Source organism: Mytilus galloprovincialis, chromosome 4 (assembly GCF_965363235.1).
Source record: "Mytilus galloprovincialis chromosome 4, xbMytGall1.hap1.1, whole genome shotgun sequence".
NCBI lineage: Eukaryota > Metazoa > Mollusca > Bivalvia > Mytilida > Mytilidae > Mytilus > Mytilus galloprovincialis.
Window position 1 is genome coordinate 98,222,654 of NC_134841.1, and position 15,015 is coordinate 98,237,668.

Here is a 15,015-nt window from a genome sequence, read left to right on the forward strand (position 1 = left end):
ACTAGCAGGCTATCCAAACCCGTGTTATTCACAGTTGTGTATGTCGGTTAAAGAAGGAGCTCATAGAAAGATCGGACATGCTATTGTAAATAAAAAAGAACCAATCACACCAGATATTTTAAAGAAAATTGTTATTAAATATGGTCAAGAATGTAACAATCTTATAGAAATTAGAATTTGTTGTATGTGTCTTATAAGCTATGCAGGGTTCTTAAGGTTTTCTGAAATGGTAAATTTAAAAAGATCTGATTTAAAATTTAGTGATTCACATGTCTCTTTGCTCATAACGAAAAGCAAAACTGATCATTATAGAGAAGGCACACAGGTTTTAATTGCTAGAACAGATACACAAACATGTCCTGTTAGTATGTTGGAGAAATATTTATTATTATCTAATATTGACGCTTCATCTTCAGATTATATATTTAGATCCATGTATTTATGTAAAAAATCTAAGTCTTATAAACTGAGAGGTCTTAAACCTTTATCATATACTAGAGTAAGAGAAATTATATTATCAGCTCTTGAATCTATCGGTTTAGATAAGTCCAAATTTGGATTACATAGCTTGAGATCAGGTGGAGCTACTGCAGCTGCATCAGCTGGCATTCAGGATAGATTATTCAAGAAGCATGGTAGATGGGCTTCAGATAAAGCCAAAGATGGCTATGTAAGAGAAAATATAAAAGAAAAACTGACAGTGTCTAAAAGTTTGGGAATATAATTTTCATAAATATACTTTATACATTGTATATGTATCACTCTATGTTCACATCTCGCATCTACTTGCATTTTTTTGCTTTCTTTGTCTTTCGAAAGGCTGCTACAGCTGTAGGCACACTTATCCTATTTATGTGTTGTTTTATTTATTAAATAATTTATATTCGTTTGAGTTGGCGAATTAGAATATAAATATATTTATTAAAGGTATTAAGTCACATGACGTTGTAACGGTCAAGTGATTGTTTACTATAAACACGTGTGTGTGTTTATATCAAGCACATGGTGTGTGTTTACGTTCTATTTGATTGGATGGCATATACCCGTACTGCCGGTTTTACGGGTATATGCCCTCATGATTTTCGTGAAAAGCATGATTAAGTATTACTTAAGGGGGTAGCTTGAGAAAATTAAGTTATTCGAAGTTTGCCTATAGTACGACGTAGCAGCATTCGTTATTATGTTTACCCACCCACCCACCCCTTTTATGAGATGGTTATCATTAATAGGAGTATATGCATTAGTACATTATATTAATATGAATTTTTCCTCTTTTGTAGATAGTTTTTGATTGTGTTACTGTTACTGTATATAACTGTGCTATTGTATGATTGGACTGATGGTAGTGTGCCTGAATTTAAAGTGAAGGACTTTAGTGTGAGAATGAAATTGAATGTAATGTAATATTAAAGGCTGCTACAGCTGTAGGCACACTTATCCTATTTATGTGTTGTTTTATTTATTAAATAATTTATATTCGTTTGAGTTGGCGAATTAGAATATAAGTGGGATTACCAGAAGTTTTGCTAGCGCCAACCTTTATATATACACTGACACATTCACATAAATGTATGGCAGCTGTAATAACGCAACTATGTGTTTAATTAGAGCAAGCGTCTCGGTACAACAATATTTTCGATAGATTAATACTTTTCTAGAACTAGAACTATTTTACAGTGCATTTGTATGGCCAACTAACCTCAATGTTTCATTGTATAGCAAGCTATGAACGTTACATCTACCTTCCATGATAATGATGTTAAAAGGGTAATTTAGTGGGGTCTACATTTTACATTTGAAAAACAAACGTAATTATCTGCAATGGTATTTTTGAAGACGGAACTGTTGAAAATGACTTAGTCAATTCCATTTACGTCTAAAACTTTGAGACTACGTTTATATAGAAAAGGTCGTTTGGTGTATATAAAGCCATTTAATAGCTTTTATGTGTCTGTTCGTTCTAATTCATTATGTTGTTTTTTGAATTTACAATTACAAATTATACTTAAGAAAATAAAATAAAGAACAAAATGCAATAAACACGTAGTACCAAATAGAACAACAACATTTCAGTAACACATTAAGATGAAACAGAATATAGATATATAACATGAATAAGAAAGTATTAGATGATACAGGTTTTTTTAGGAGAAAGATACATGATTATAGCTTAAACAAGATGAGCAGAGATGTTGTTTTAAACTGCCAGATTTTCATATTTTATCCGTAGAATTATTTTCAATAAATGACATTTTATTATTCATGCAGGATACGTGGACACTGCCTCTTCATATTTATAATGGAATCCCTGTTACAATTTAATATTCTAATAGATACAAACTATACCTATACCTTCGGACGCACAATTTTTATGGTGTTTTATTTTCATTTTCGATTCATCTTAATCATATGTCCGATCTTTTTCGTCTTTTTACATCTGCTTTTGTCATTTTCATACCTGTCATAAGTAACGATGCATGACACACTTTTGACATTGGAACGATCGCGGATGATCTCCACCGTTTAACAAAGGTAAATCTTGGGGATCTTGCTCCTCAAGATTTTCCTCTGGTAGTGTTATATGAGCTGGTGTTGGCAATGGAGTTATTTGTCTACCTTCGGCTTCATTGGTTTCGTTATTTAACAACCAACTAATATTTGATGCAAGCATAAAACTTGTTACGTCATGATTTTGTACGTTCCATCTCATAACCCTGTATCAGTTATTGAGATAAATAATAAAATGGTGTTGACATCATAAAGGGAGAGAGTGTAAATCAATATCATGCATATATTTTATAGGTCTTCTCGTCAATGAATTGCTTTTATATTTACGATTAAAGGTCTAACTTTCCTCTGGGATGGACAATAACAAGGGTGGTCAGACATCTGCATACTAAATAATATCATGAAAATAAACAAATAAAAAATAGACAAAGTCAATCATTGACGTAATAACTATGGTCTACGAATTGGATGGACTCTTATCAATTAAAACATTGCGTGATAATTGATAGAATATAAAGCATACCCCTACTACTTATTGTATTTCCTTGACGGAAGCAACATATATAATTATAAACGTCTGTTTGAAACAATTTCTTAAAAGGATTCAATATCCCCTATCTTTAATATACTCTCAACATCGCAAGCTAGCTTTAAGTGGATTCTAAATATCATTGTAATCTTCATTTATATGTGTTTTATTCACTAGAAACTTATTGTTTAGTTTTTTTAGTGTGCTTGTCTTCTGAATCATTACAAAGCAATAAAACTTGATTGGTAGTCAGAGATTAGTTGGATGGGCTGAACTATTTATCTTGCGATCTGAACTATTTGTTCACATGAACAAGTAAATTAGCAAAAATGCACAACGCCAAGGAAAATTCAAACCGGAAAGTCCCTTATAAAATTGATAAAATTAAAAGCTCAAACACACCAAACCCATATGGGTATATGAGCGGTTTTTTATCGTTTAGTGTCTATTGTTCATTCTCTTCTTCAAAATCCTTTGTTTTTTTTTGTCTGAAATGAACTTATGGTGTCAATTTGAATCAGGCTTGGGAAGTAATATCCTTAGAGTTGTATTTAAAAACAAAATACTATGAAACAACCAGCCAACTAACATGGTTGACATTGTTCTAATTAAACATATGGATATAATGGAAAATTGTCTAATATATATTTATTTAACAGAGAAAAAATAAGGAATTTTCGGAATGTCAATCCTAATCCTGTTCGATTTGATTAACATTAACGGACGAGTAGAGTTTTTGCTACTCAATGACAATGTAAATCATTTGTTAAATTTTACTTCTTTTGGTTGCTTTATTTGCCTGAATACAAGGACGTCCTGCCTCAGGATGAGTAGGTAACATGTTAAAAAAATAGATGAACTGGAATTATAAGTCAGTAATGTAATTTTTATCATCGGTATAAGGACATCATTCTTAAATATACCTCAACATGCAGATTTCTTATACGTTCAGGTATTTCACATCCACTTTTTATGGAAATATTCTTTAAAAAGCACAAAACTGTCAGTATTCACATCAGCAACTAACAAAACCTTTAAATAGACTTATTAAGAAGGGATATAGTTACGATAGTGTTGTCAGGTCATTAAAGATTGCATATTTTGGCTTTAATATTGATTCACTTAAAGAGTATTTGCATCAGAACTAAACAAATTTATTTAAAAATCAGTTGTTGGTATGACACGGGTTATGTTCTTCTCATATATGCTATGATGGTATGATACTAAACCCCTAGCGGGAAAGATTGTGCCTAATATTCTTATGATGAAGACATAATCTTTCAATCAGTTTAATTGAAGTCTGAAGCTGGCATGTCAGTTAACTGCTAGTAGTCTGTTGTTATTTATGTATTATTGTCATTTTGTTTATTGTCTTTGGTTACATCTTCTGGCATCAGACTCGGACTTCTCTTGAACTGAATTTTAATGTGCGTATTGTTATGCGTTTACTTTTCCACATTAGCTGGAGGTATTGGGGAAGGGTTTAGATCCTATAAAACATGTTTAACCCCGCCGCATTTTTGCGCCTGTCCCAAGTCAGGAGCCTCCAGCCTTTGTTAGTCTTGTATTATTTTTAATTTTAGTTACTTGTGTACAATTAGGAGTTTAGTATGGCGTTCATTATCACTGAACTAGTACATATATTTGTTTAGGGGCCAGCTGAAGGACGCCTCCGGATGCAGGAATTTCTCGCTGCATTGAAGACCTTTCGGTGACCTTCTGCTGTTGTCTGTTCTATGGTCTGGTTGTTGTCTCTTTGACACATTTCCCATTTCAATTCTCAATTTTAAATACAGTAAATTCGAAATGTAGCATGCGGAAATTGGATAGATAAACATCAAACGAATTTTTGTCATTTTAAATGTGTTTGATTCGAGTGTCACCGATGAAAGTTTTGTAGACAGAAGGAGCCTTATGTACATGTACATGACGGGTGGCACATGTGGAGCAGGATCTGGTAACCCTTCCGGAACACCTGAGATTCCACCAAGTGTTTGGTAGAGTTCGTTTTGCTTAGTCTTTAGTTTTCTATGTTGTGTCTTCTGTACTATTATTTGTCTGTTTGTCTTTTTATTTTTTGCCATGGCGTTGTCAGTTTATTTTCTATCTATGAGTTTGACCCTCCTTCTGGTATCTTTCGTACCTTGTTTTACTAAATTATGAGCCTGGTATTTTTGTTGAAATTTTACGTTCTACTGTAATTACAGGGTCGTACATGTTATATCAAACGTGGGGGTTTCCAGTTGTTTTTGTTTTTGTTATCGAAACAGGTCTACATATGAAATGGTTTGAGCGGTACTTATTCAATATAAAATCCATGTGTCTACAGAGTTAAGTTAAAGATTCTAGGTCTAATGCGAAACACACCTGAATAATTTCAATGTCATGTTTTGATATTGTTCTTCATAATTGTCGTACGTTCTTTTTGAATCGGTGTGTGGTACACTCTTTGATCTCAATTTGACATAGTTTTAATAGAAACATTGATAAATGCATTTAACTAGTTTAAATCTAAAGACGTTGACACAATAACCTGGCATTGCTATGAAAGTTTAAAAACAGAACTGTCTGTCTATATTGATTAGCGAAAACATGTTACAAAAATTGGCACTTAATTAAAAATCTTCACAGTATTTTTGTAGGAATCACTGACTCTGCCTTGAATAATTAGATTTTATGAAGTTTTAAAATTTTAAGAAGGAAAGTCTTACCACTCAATGTTTCACAATACTCTATTACTTTACGCTGCTGTAATGATAGACATTTACTGACATTTCTAAGCGTTTTACTTCTTCAACACATATTAGCTAAGAATTGTGTAAATTTTATTTAATTTACAAGAACAACTTTTATTAATTTGTACTCTCAGAATACCATCTTCCTTTTATCCAATGTCTCCGTCGGTGCATTCGTATTTAAAACCGGGTCTGTATCAATACTTGGTCACCATAATATCTGCTTTTAATAGGCAATATAACTTCCTATGTAGAAAAAGCAACTGGTTGATAGATATATTCAAAGTTAAAATTCAATAATTAGATTGGAGAATGAAAATTAGGAATTTGAAACGTTTGAAGGCTTTAACAACTTTCAGATGTCTGGTCCTTTTTTCACAAAACCTTTTACAGCAAAAATAATCGTAGTTACGTCAAACATAATATGTAGGTCTTGTGGGTATTTTTCAATCGACATTATAAACAAAAATGTTAAATAAGCACACATCTATTTTTAAAAAGTTGGGTTATAATCGAGCCTGTCAAATTTATTTTAGAGTTTGAAAATTTGATTAACAGCAGTAGAATAACGTGTTGGTTAATTATATTATTAAAACAAAACATTCAGTGATTAGTTGTATTTGGGGATGGCATAATAGACTTCGGGATCATTTCTACAAAAGTTGGGAGATGATGGTGTTCATTAATATTTCAATGGGATGATTTCAAATTTTCTTTTTGGAACCTTTGGTGTGATAGCAACATTATAACCTGCAACTTACGTAGTTAAATGAGTTCCCTCAAAATTTGCTAAACAAAACCTGAAATTAATCGTCAATTTCTTTAAAGGTGTTTTCTATTTAGATGAATTAAGATCAAAGAATATTTTATTAACAAATAAGCTTGTATAAAAGATTGCAATTTTACCAACTGCTATTGTAATGATAATATATTCATTAGATTTGTTTGAGATAAACACGTATTAACAAATGTGAATATATCTGTATTATCTGTAAAATGTCAGTTTGAATGAATCATTAAAAAGAAGTGGTTTCAAGTAATAAAGGTTAACAAAAACATAAAATTGAGAATGGAAATGGGGAATGTGCCAAAGAGACAACAACCCAATTATCAAGTGGGTGAAATAAAAGGAAGTCAATAGGTATAATTTGTATTGCCTGATATAAATATTTTTTTCAATATATTACAAAATACAATATATCATAAATAATTAAATACACAAATGAAAATACATAAACATAGATATATAACCAAATTTTTTGGCAAACATCCGCCACTATGAATTTATAAAAGGAAAAAAAAAATTTAACAAGGGAGGGAGGGTGGGTAATTTCAACGTAATATCAAATTCAAAAATGTAAAGAAAACACTTTGCAATAGTATAAATAAACAATTAACAACAAAGGAAAAGTTTATATCCAATAAAAAGAGCGAAATAATATAGTGAGTAAATTTAATGCAAGAGTTTATACTAACGAAAATCTAGTTTGAACCAGTGTGATTACTGAGGTGTAAAATATAAATTTCACTGTTTTGCTAATTAAATAATTTAAATCTTAAATTAAACCAATTATCAAGTGGGTGAAATAAAAGGAAGTCAATAGGTATAATTTGTATTGCCTGATATAAATATTTTTTTCAATATATTACAAAATACAATATATCATAAATAATTAAATACACAAATGAAAATACATAAACATAGATATATAACCAAATTTTTTGGCAAACATCCGCCAAGCCTGCAAGGCCGCCAAAAAAAATTAAAGATAAAATAATAACTATCAAAACAGTTATAATGATGATAAAAACCAGACATACTATCATCACTCTTTTTTCTCACTTCAAATAAGCTCCATCCTTTCAAAATGTGTATAGATAATGAAAGGACAAAACAGCAAACCAACTCAAAATATATGTAGATCTTGAGTAGTTAGAGGAAAACCAGCATCATATTCAGGATGCAAGTTCTCTGAAAAGAGAAAAAAGAATAATTACAGTAAACAATATACATGTATGAAGTAAATAAAAAACACAATTGTAACACATTACAATTTATATACTCTGATGCTTAATAATATTGATTATCTTTTTTCTGAAAAGTTCTGTACCAGCAAAATTTAAATGAAGCCCATCTCTCGGAGCAAATAAGGAAGCATCTGGAATATTGTCGAGTAAGAAACTCCTATACAAATTACAATATAATAAATTATTTCTTTTACACAATCTTTTTAACTCAGTATTAACTTTATTAACTTTAGCTCCAGTTTTCATGTGATCAACTGGTCTAGGAAGAATAGAAGTAAAGATCAACTTAGCAAATGTCATCTTTTTTAACTTGTGAATTAAATCTCCGAAATATGATATAATAGTATCTACGGATTGAGACGAAGAAATATTATTAGTACCAACATGAACTATAACGAAATCTAATGAAATTAAATCTACTTTCCCAGATGAAATTAACTCAGTAAGACGACCAATAGTGGCACCAGGAAAGGCCTGAGTTGTACACCCATCTATTCCACTAACATATTTAGGTATAGACGCTGACACAATGGTCGCCCTTTTTTCAAAGAAATTCCCTGTAAAAATTTATAATAAAACATCTGAAATATGTGCCGTCATCTTTTCTGCTACTGAAATCTTATCATCTAATGAAAATTTTAAATATCTTTTATAAGCATCGCTTTTCCAATCTCCGTACAATTGAATTAATTCAGTAGGTACTTCGGCTGCAAAAGCCCAGCTAGCCCCCCCTCGCCTAAAACTATGTGTAGAATATGAACAAGCATCTAAACCAATCTCAGTAATTAACTGTCTCAATATTGTCTGAAATTGTCTATACGTGACAGGTACACATAATTTATGTTTTATAAAACAATAAGCTGGACTCTTATCAGAAGTACAAACTAAAGACTTCATATTCAAAAAAGCTTGAACGGGACACAATGGAGAATCTGGTATCGAGACTAAAGGTATCAATAATTCTCTCTCACCAAACTGAATGGTTTTCGACCATTTAACACTTATCAATAATAGCTTACGCTTACAATCGAAAATAATACTATCCCTACAAAGCTGCTTATTATGATCAAAAGTAGAAATGGAGTCTGGCACCAAATTAGATTTTCTAAACATTAGAAAAAAGGCATGTAAAAATAAACACCATATAGTAGCATCATATGCACTATTCATATCCAGCTTCTTATAAATTTGAAGTAAAATGTGAGGAGTAATTGGCAAGGCCTGTTTTTGACAATGTGCCTTAATTCTACATAAACCTCTTAATACTAATCTCAAATGAAAAGCTTCAAACTGTGGATATTCTAAATCTAACAATAAATGCAGATATCTTACTGAACTAAGATAATTCTTTATAGAGTCAACAGATTTAAAACTTCTACTTAGAAACTGTGCATATAGTGTCAAAACATGAACTGTAGCAGGAACAGGCATAAGTTCAAAATATATACAAAACATAAAATATGATTCTAACTGAGTTTTCTTATTTTTATAAGTACTCTCCGCAAAAGCATGTTTAGCAGAATCTTTACATTGAAACCGCAGAACCTCTAACTCTGTAAAATAAATTACCAATTATTTAAAAATGAAAAATCTGACATGAGAACTGGTACCTCTTCATATCTATCTACTGAAATAGCTGACTTAAATAACTCTCTGTATTTATGACTACAATGCCATCGAGACAAATAGTCAGCAAGTCTATTTTCTACACCTAAAATGTGTCTGGCTCGAACTTCAAACTGAAATCTTGCTTGAATAAAACAAAGCTCTCTCAAACAAGTTTGCATAAAAGCATCCTTAGATGAACCTGAATTGATGACCTGAACAGACGCCTCATTATCACAAAAGATCAGAATTTTTTTCCCGCAAAATGTTTTCCCCCAAATTTAAACCGCAACTACAATAGCAAGTAACTCCAAACAATTGATATGTAATTGATCTTTTGTGATATCAGAAGGAAAAACAGCATGAAAATACCTATTTGAAGTAATAGCTCCAAACCCTTCTAAACAAGCATCGCTTGAAAAAATCTCATCTGGAGACGACCAATCTTCAAGAGACATCATCGATATACCATTATAGCTCGACAGAAACCTATGCCACCACAATAAGTCTTTCTGTACCTCTACCGGAATCTTTCTATATATCTTATGTCCACTGCCCACGACATTTGAAGGGAAAGCACTACGAAGCCAGTTCAACAAACGACTGACAAATAATCTACCGGGTCGTACACAGGTGGACACAAAATGAAGTTTCCCAAGTATTGACTGTAACTCTCTTAAAGAAGCTTTTTTCTTTCTTAACCAAGCCTGAACTAACAACGAAATCTCTAGAACACGATCTGAAGTAACTTCCAAAGTCAACTTCACAGTGTCAACTGTGATTCCTAAAAATTCCATCCTCGTAGTAGGAGCTACTCCTTTTTGCTTTGACTCCTCTAGCCCACAACTATCTAGTAATGCACCTAAAGCAATATAAGCTTCATCAGCTTTATCCACCGTATCCGCACCACCAAAATCATCTAGATAATTGATAACCATGTATCCCATCTTATAAAACATAAAACTAACAGCTGTAGTGATTCTTTGACAAATCAAAGCACTAGACCGTAAACCCATAGGAAGAACACGATCCGCAAAGAGCTTATTATCCCACTGAAAACCAACTAAATGCAAATCACCTGGGTCAATTGGAATTTGCCTGTAGGCCCTTTTCAAATCCTTCTTAAAAACCAGACACTTACCACCTTTATCCTTAATTATTCCGACTAAATCATCAACTTTCGGATACGATAATTGAACCCTTTCACCTAAATAAACATCCTTTGAGATAAAATCATTTACGGATCTTCCAGGTGGGAAACTTAAGTCTAAAATGACCCTTCGTTCCACCGAGTCTTTTTTATACACCGAATTTAACGGTGAAATTTTGAAATGACAAGAAAAAGGATTTTTGTCAAACGGTCCAATTATTGCTCCATATGTAGCTTCCTTTAATAAGTAAGCCAAAATTTCATCATGAAAATCTGTAGCCCCTTTATGATTCTTAACTTTAGATGAACCTTCATTTAACATTTCTCCCTGATATCCAATCGGAGCACCAAACTGTAAAAACTCGCAAATGATTTCATCGTCATAGTCTATCAAATTTTTCCTAAAAAAATCTACATTAATTCCAGATTTAACTGGAATTCTACAACCCAAATAATTTGGGTAACCTGATTGAACAATTTGATTATGTATTTCAATAGTATTTTTAAACTCAGTATCGTTCAGTTTATCCTGAGCAACTAAACCAACCTTATTAATCTTAATATTCAATGTGTCTACATTTACATCACACAATAAATCTTTCTTGTATTTTTTACAAAAATGTGTACACTTATTAATAAATGCATTTCCCTTGTCAAGATTATCAACCTTATCATTATCAAGTTTATCGTCACTTTCCAACGATTTCATATAACTTGGTAAAAAAACTTCTGCTAGTGGGTTTAACATTGTACATTTACCAAACACATTTTTTACTGCCAGTCATTTAGTTTGATGCGGACAAATTTCTGACGATTCCGGATGATAAGCCTTTCTGTTATCTTCTCTCCAGCAAGTCGCACAAATATGTTGAAGGTACTTATCGACACCTCGAATTTTGCCATAATGTGAATCCTTATGCACACATTTTTTTCTTTGAAAATGCGAACAATAAAACACAGTCTCTTCTTTCTTTACTGGTTTTTTGTTTTCCCCATACTGAATAGATTTTTTAGACTTGACATCTGATTTTACATATTTAATCAAAATGGGAGTTTCAATCTCACTGAAATCTTTCGACCAATCAGCCAAACCATTTTCAATCTGCCTTATTATATGAGCATACATTTTTTTCAGACCCTTCCACTCATACAATTCTGTATAATACGCAATTTTTTTCAACAGCTTTGTTCTACCAATTCTTTCGACATCGCCTATCTTTGAAGAGGACAAAATTTCCAATTCTCCAGCCACAAATAAGTTAAACTCAAGATCATCAAAATTGATTTTAGACCCCGCATATTCAAACTGCAATTTTGATTGCGGCCACAATTGCTTTTTTACTACTTCATCTGACGGATGATCAAATATACCAGACTTTTTCTTGCTTTTATTTTTGTGTCTTTTGGATTTTTTTATAGAATCACTTAATTCATCGGACTCACAGCTAGAAGTGGTATCCCCACTTTCATCAGACGAATCATCTGAATCAATTTCTAAAATTTTCTTAACAGCCGATTCTGCCTTTTTCTTAATTGAAGGACATTTTCTTAAAGAATTAATGTTAAGAGAATCATCTACTTTAGCAGTACCTTTTTGTTTCTCCGTTTTCTTCTTTAACTCTTTTTTCTCCTTCTCTATTTCCTTCCTGATCTTTTCTTTCTTCTCCTGCGACTTTTGTTCCTTCTTTTTCCGCTTTACTTTCGCCAACTCCTTCTTTAACTTCTGCAACTCCTCATCTTCCTCGCTGCTTTCACCACTGTCATTGCTGTCGACCTCCGACTCAAGTTCCTCCACTTTCTGTAGTCTTCTTGACTTCACTGGAGTCATCTCCTTCTCCAAACTGAACACATCTTCCGTAACATTAGGGCTAGACATTCCCACACAATGCAATTGTTTATAGTTAACGTTCTTACTTTCCCTTAATTCCCGAGACATACTTTAACGGCGGAAAAGTTCATTACTATCAACTTCAAAAGTCACTTTAACTCAAAAAAGGCAATCAAAAAATTCCAAGTAGCTTTTACGTAATATCTAATTTCAACGTAATATCAAATTCAAAAATGTAAAGAAAACACTTTGCAATAGTATAAATAAACAATTAACAACAAAGGAAAAGTTTATATCCAATAAAAAGAGCGAAATAATATAGTGAGTAAATTTAATGCAAGAGTTTATACTAACGAAAATCTAGTTTGAACCAGTGTGATTACTGAGGTGTAAAATATAAATTTCACTGTTTTGCTAATTAAATAATTTAAATCTTAAATTAAACCGACTACAGAGCAGACAACAGCAGAAGGTCACCAACAGGTCTTCAATGCAACGATAAATTCCCGCACCCGGAGGCGTCCTTCAGCTGGTCCATAAATAAATATATACTAGTTCACTGATAATGAACGCCATACTAAACTCCAAATTGTACACAAGAAACTAAAAGTTAAACTAAAACAAGAGTAACAAAGGCCAGAGGCTCCTGACTTGGGACAGGCGCAAAAAGGCGGCCTATAAAACAAAACAAATCATATTTACCACTTCATGAGACAAAAAGTATAAATATGTATTATAAGTGTGGAAGGACGAAATTTCTCATATACAGCATGTGAAATTGGGGTCTTGTATCTAAAGGCAATAAAATTAACGGTACCAATTTTGTTGCACCAGATGCGCATTTTGACAATACATGTCTCTTCAGTGATGCTCGTGGCCAAAATATTTGAAATTCAAAGCTTATATAAAAGATGAAGAGCTATAATCCAAAAGGTCCACAAAGTATAGCCAAATCCGTGAAAGGAATCAGAGCTTTGCATGAGGGAGATACATTCCTTAATTTATAATAATTTCCATCATTTTGTAACAGCAAATTTTAATAACACAAAAAATCCGTATTTTCATGCCAGGACCGAAGTACTGGCTACTGGGCTGGTGATACCCTCGGGGACTAATAGTCCACCAGCAGAGGCATCGACCCAGTGGTAGTAGCAAAATATATAAACCATCGTTGTATTCCTTTTGTAATCGACTCTTTTTTGTTGGTCTTATATACTTTTAAATGAATGGACTTTTAGGACAAATTAGGAAGATCTGTCAACATATGACTCTAATCAACGTCCTTAATGTCATGTATATGTTATTTTGTAGTTTACTGTAAACTTTGGCTCATTACAATCTGTCTTCAAATTTAGAATCGATCAACATAAAAATTAAAGAATAGGAAAAAGTTACCACCAAACGTTTCTAAGTTAACAATCATTCAATCTTCTGAATTTGAAATTTAGAAAAACTTTAAACTAGGTATTTTTAACGTATTCGAAGGTGACGTTAACAAGCTCAGAAGTCCGTTTTCTGACATTGACATGATACCTTTCTATGATTCGCCGTTCATTAATCTAAGTTAGGAAATAATTTAGAAACTAAGTAAACGTGCAAACTTGACCTAAGGTGGCTTTGGCATTCACCTTTAAATACATTTCAATCTTAATGACCTCAAGTATTCAACAATTTGAACATCGATCATGACATTTAAAGGTTTTGTATTTAATCTTTCCTTGTAAAGTTGATTAAAAAAGGTCGCATTAAATGTATTATTTTCATTAACCGTAATTTCAAAAGTACTTTGCTAATTTTATCTTTCAGATATCAAAATGCTCTTCACTGCAGAAATATTCTCAAATACCCAAAGGATGCAGAGTGCTGGACCATGTTTTTATCATAAACATTCGTATGGTGAAGACATCAACAGATGGCTATACTAAGAACAAATTGCACTTAATAGCTTTATATAGGCATTAACCTACAGGGTCTAAAATATTGTGAGGAATGTCTCGCTCATATTATTTGTTTTATCCCAATGCACTAAAATAGAAATTTTCTATAAGACCGGGATTCAGAGTGGGAGACAGTAAACAGTATTCGTATACAGAAGTAAACAACAGATGGTGCTGTTTATTACAAAGTGCACTTTAAAGATGTATATACATGTAGTTATTGACCGAGAGGGTTAAAATTCCGCCAATCAAAGACGTTTCTGCACAGTTATACTGTTGCAATTGATGTGTAAAATAAGTTGCATCTTAAAACAATGTGTGCAGTTCCAATATAAACAAAAGGAAAGATAGATTATCGTACCCATGCGGTGTAAATACTAGGCAAAATACACGCCGGAACAATGCTCTAATTCGCGAGAACTTGAAGTGTGATTTTGATTCTAGAATTAGGCATATTACTACTTTTTGCTATATTTCAAAATTATTTTCAGATTTGTGATATGCGAATTTTCATAATATTCAGTCAATTCGGAATCAAATGAATTTTGTTCAGATTTCTCCCGTTTACACTAATTTTCACAGTTTTATTAAAGATCATATTTCATGACCTGACTACCCTATACTTTGAAAAAGAGGGTGATAGTTTATTTTTTTCAAAATTTATTACCTCTCGATCCTCAACAATGATAATTTCT

At 32.2% G+C, this 15,015-nt stretch overlaps 1 protein-coding gene across 2 annotated transcripts; it reads right to left on the reverse strand.

Annotated features, from left to right (window-relative positions):
* Positions 1-6,895: 6,895 nt before the first annotated feature.
* On the reverse strand, positions 6,896-12,826 carry LOC143073566 (uncharacterized). Of its 2 annotated transcripts, none has more exons than XR_012977531.1 (2): positions 12,146-12,826; positions 6,896-8,357 (listed from the first exon to the last, which is right to left on the reverse strand). XR_012977531.1 is itself a non-coding variant. In XM_076249202.1 (2 exons), exons 1-2 carry the CDS (start codon positions 12,489-12,491, stop codon positions 7,680-7,682), a joined length of 411 nt encoding a protein of 136 aa, XP_076105317.1. In that variant the 5' UTR covers positions 12,492-12,826; the 3' UTR covers positions 6,909-7,679. The 2 variants fall into 2 exon arrangements, 1 of the variants encoding a protein (XP_076105317.1); XM_076249202.1 differs by having other exon boundaries at positions 6,909-7,744.
* Between the last annotated feature and the right edge of the window lie 2,189 nt (positions 12,827-15,015).

Coding starts and splice junctions, on each gene's coding strand:
- LOC143073566 (XM_076249202.1), bottom strand. CDS start 12,491: ATGTCTCGGGAATTAAGGGAAAGTAAGAACGTTAACTATAAACAATTG. Junction 7,745..12,145: donor GAAAACGGAGAAACAAAAAG/GTACTGCTAAAG, acceptor TTCTCTTTTCAG/AGAACTTGCATCCTGAATAT.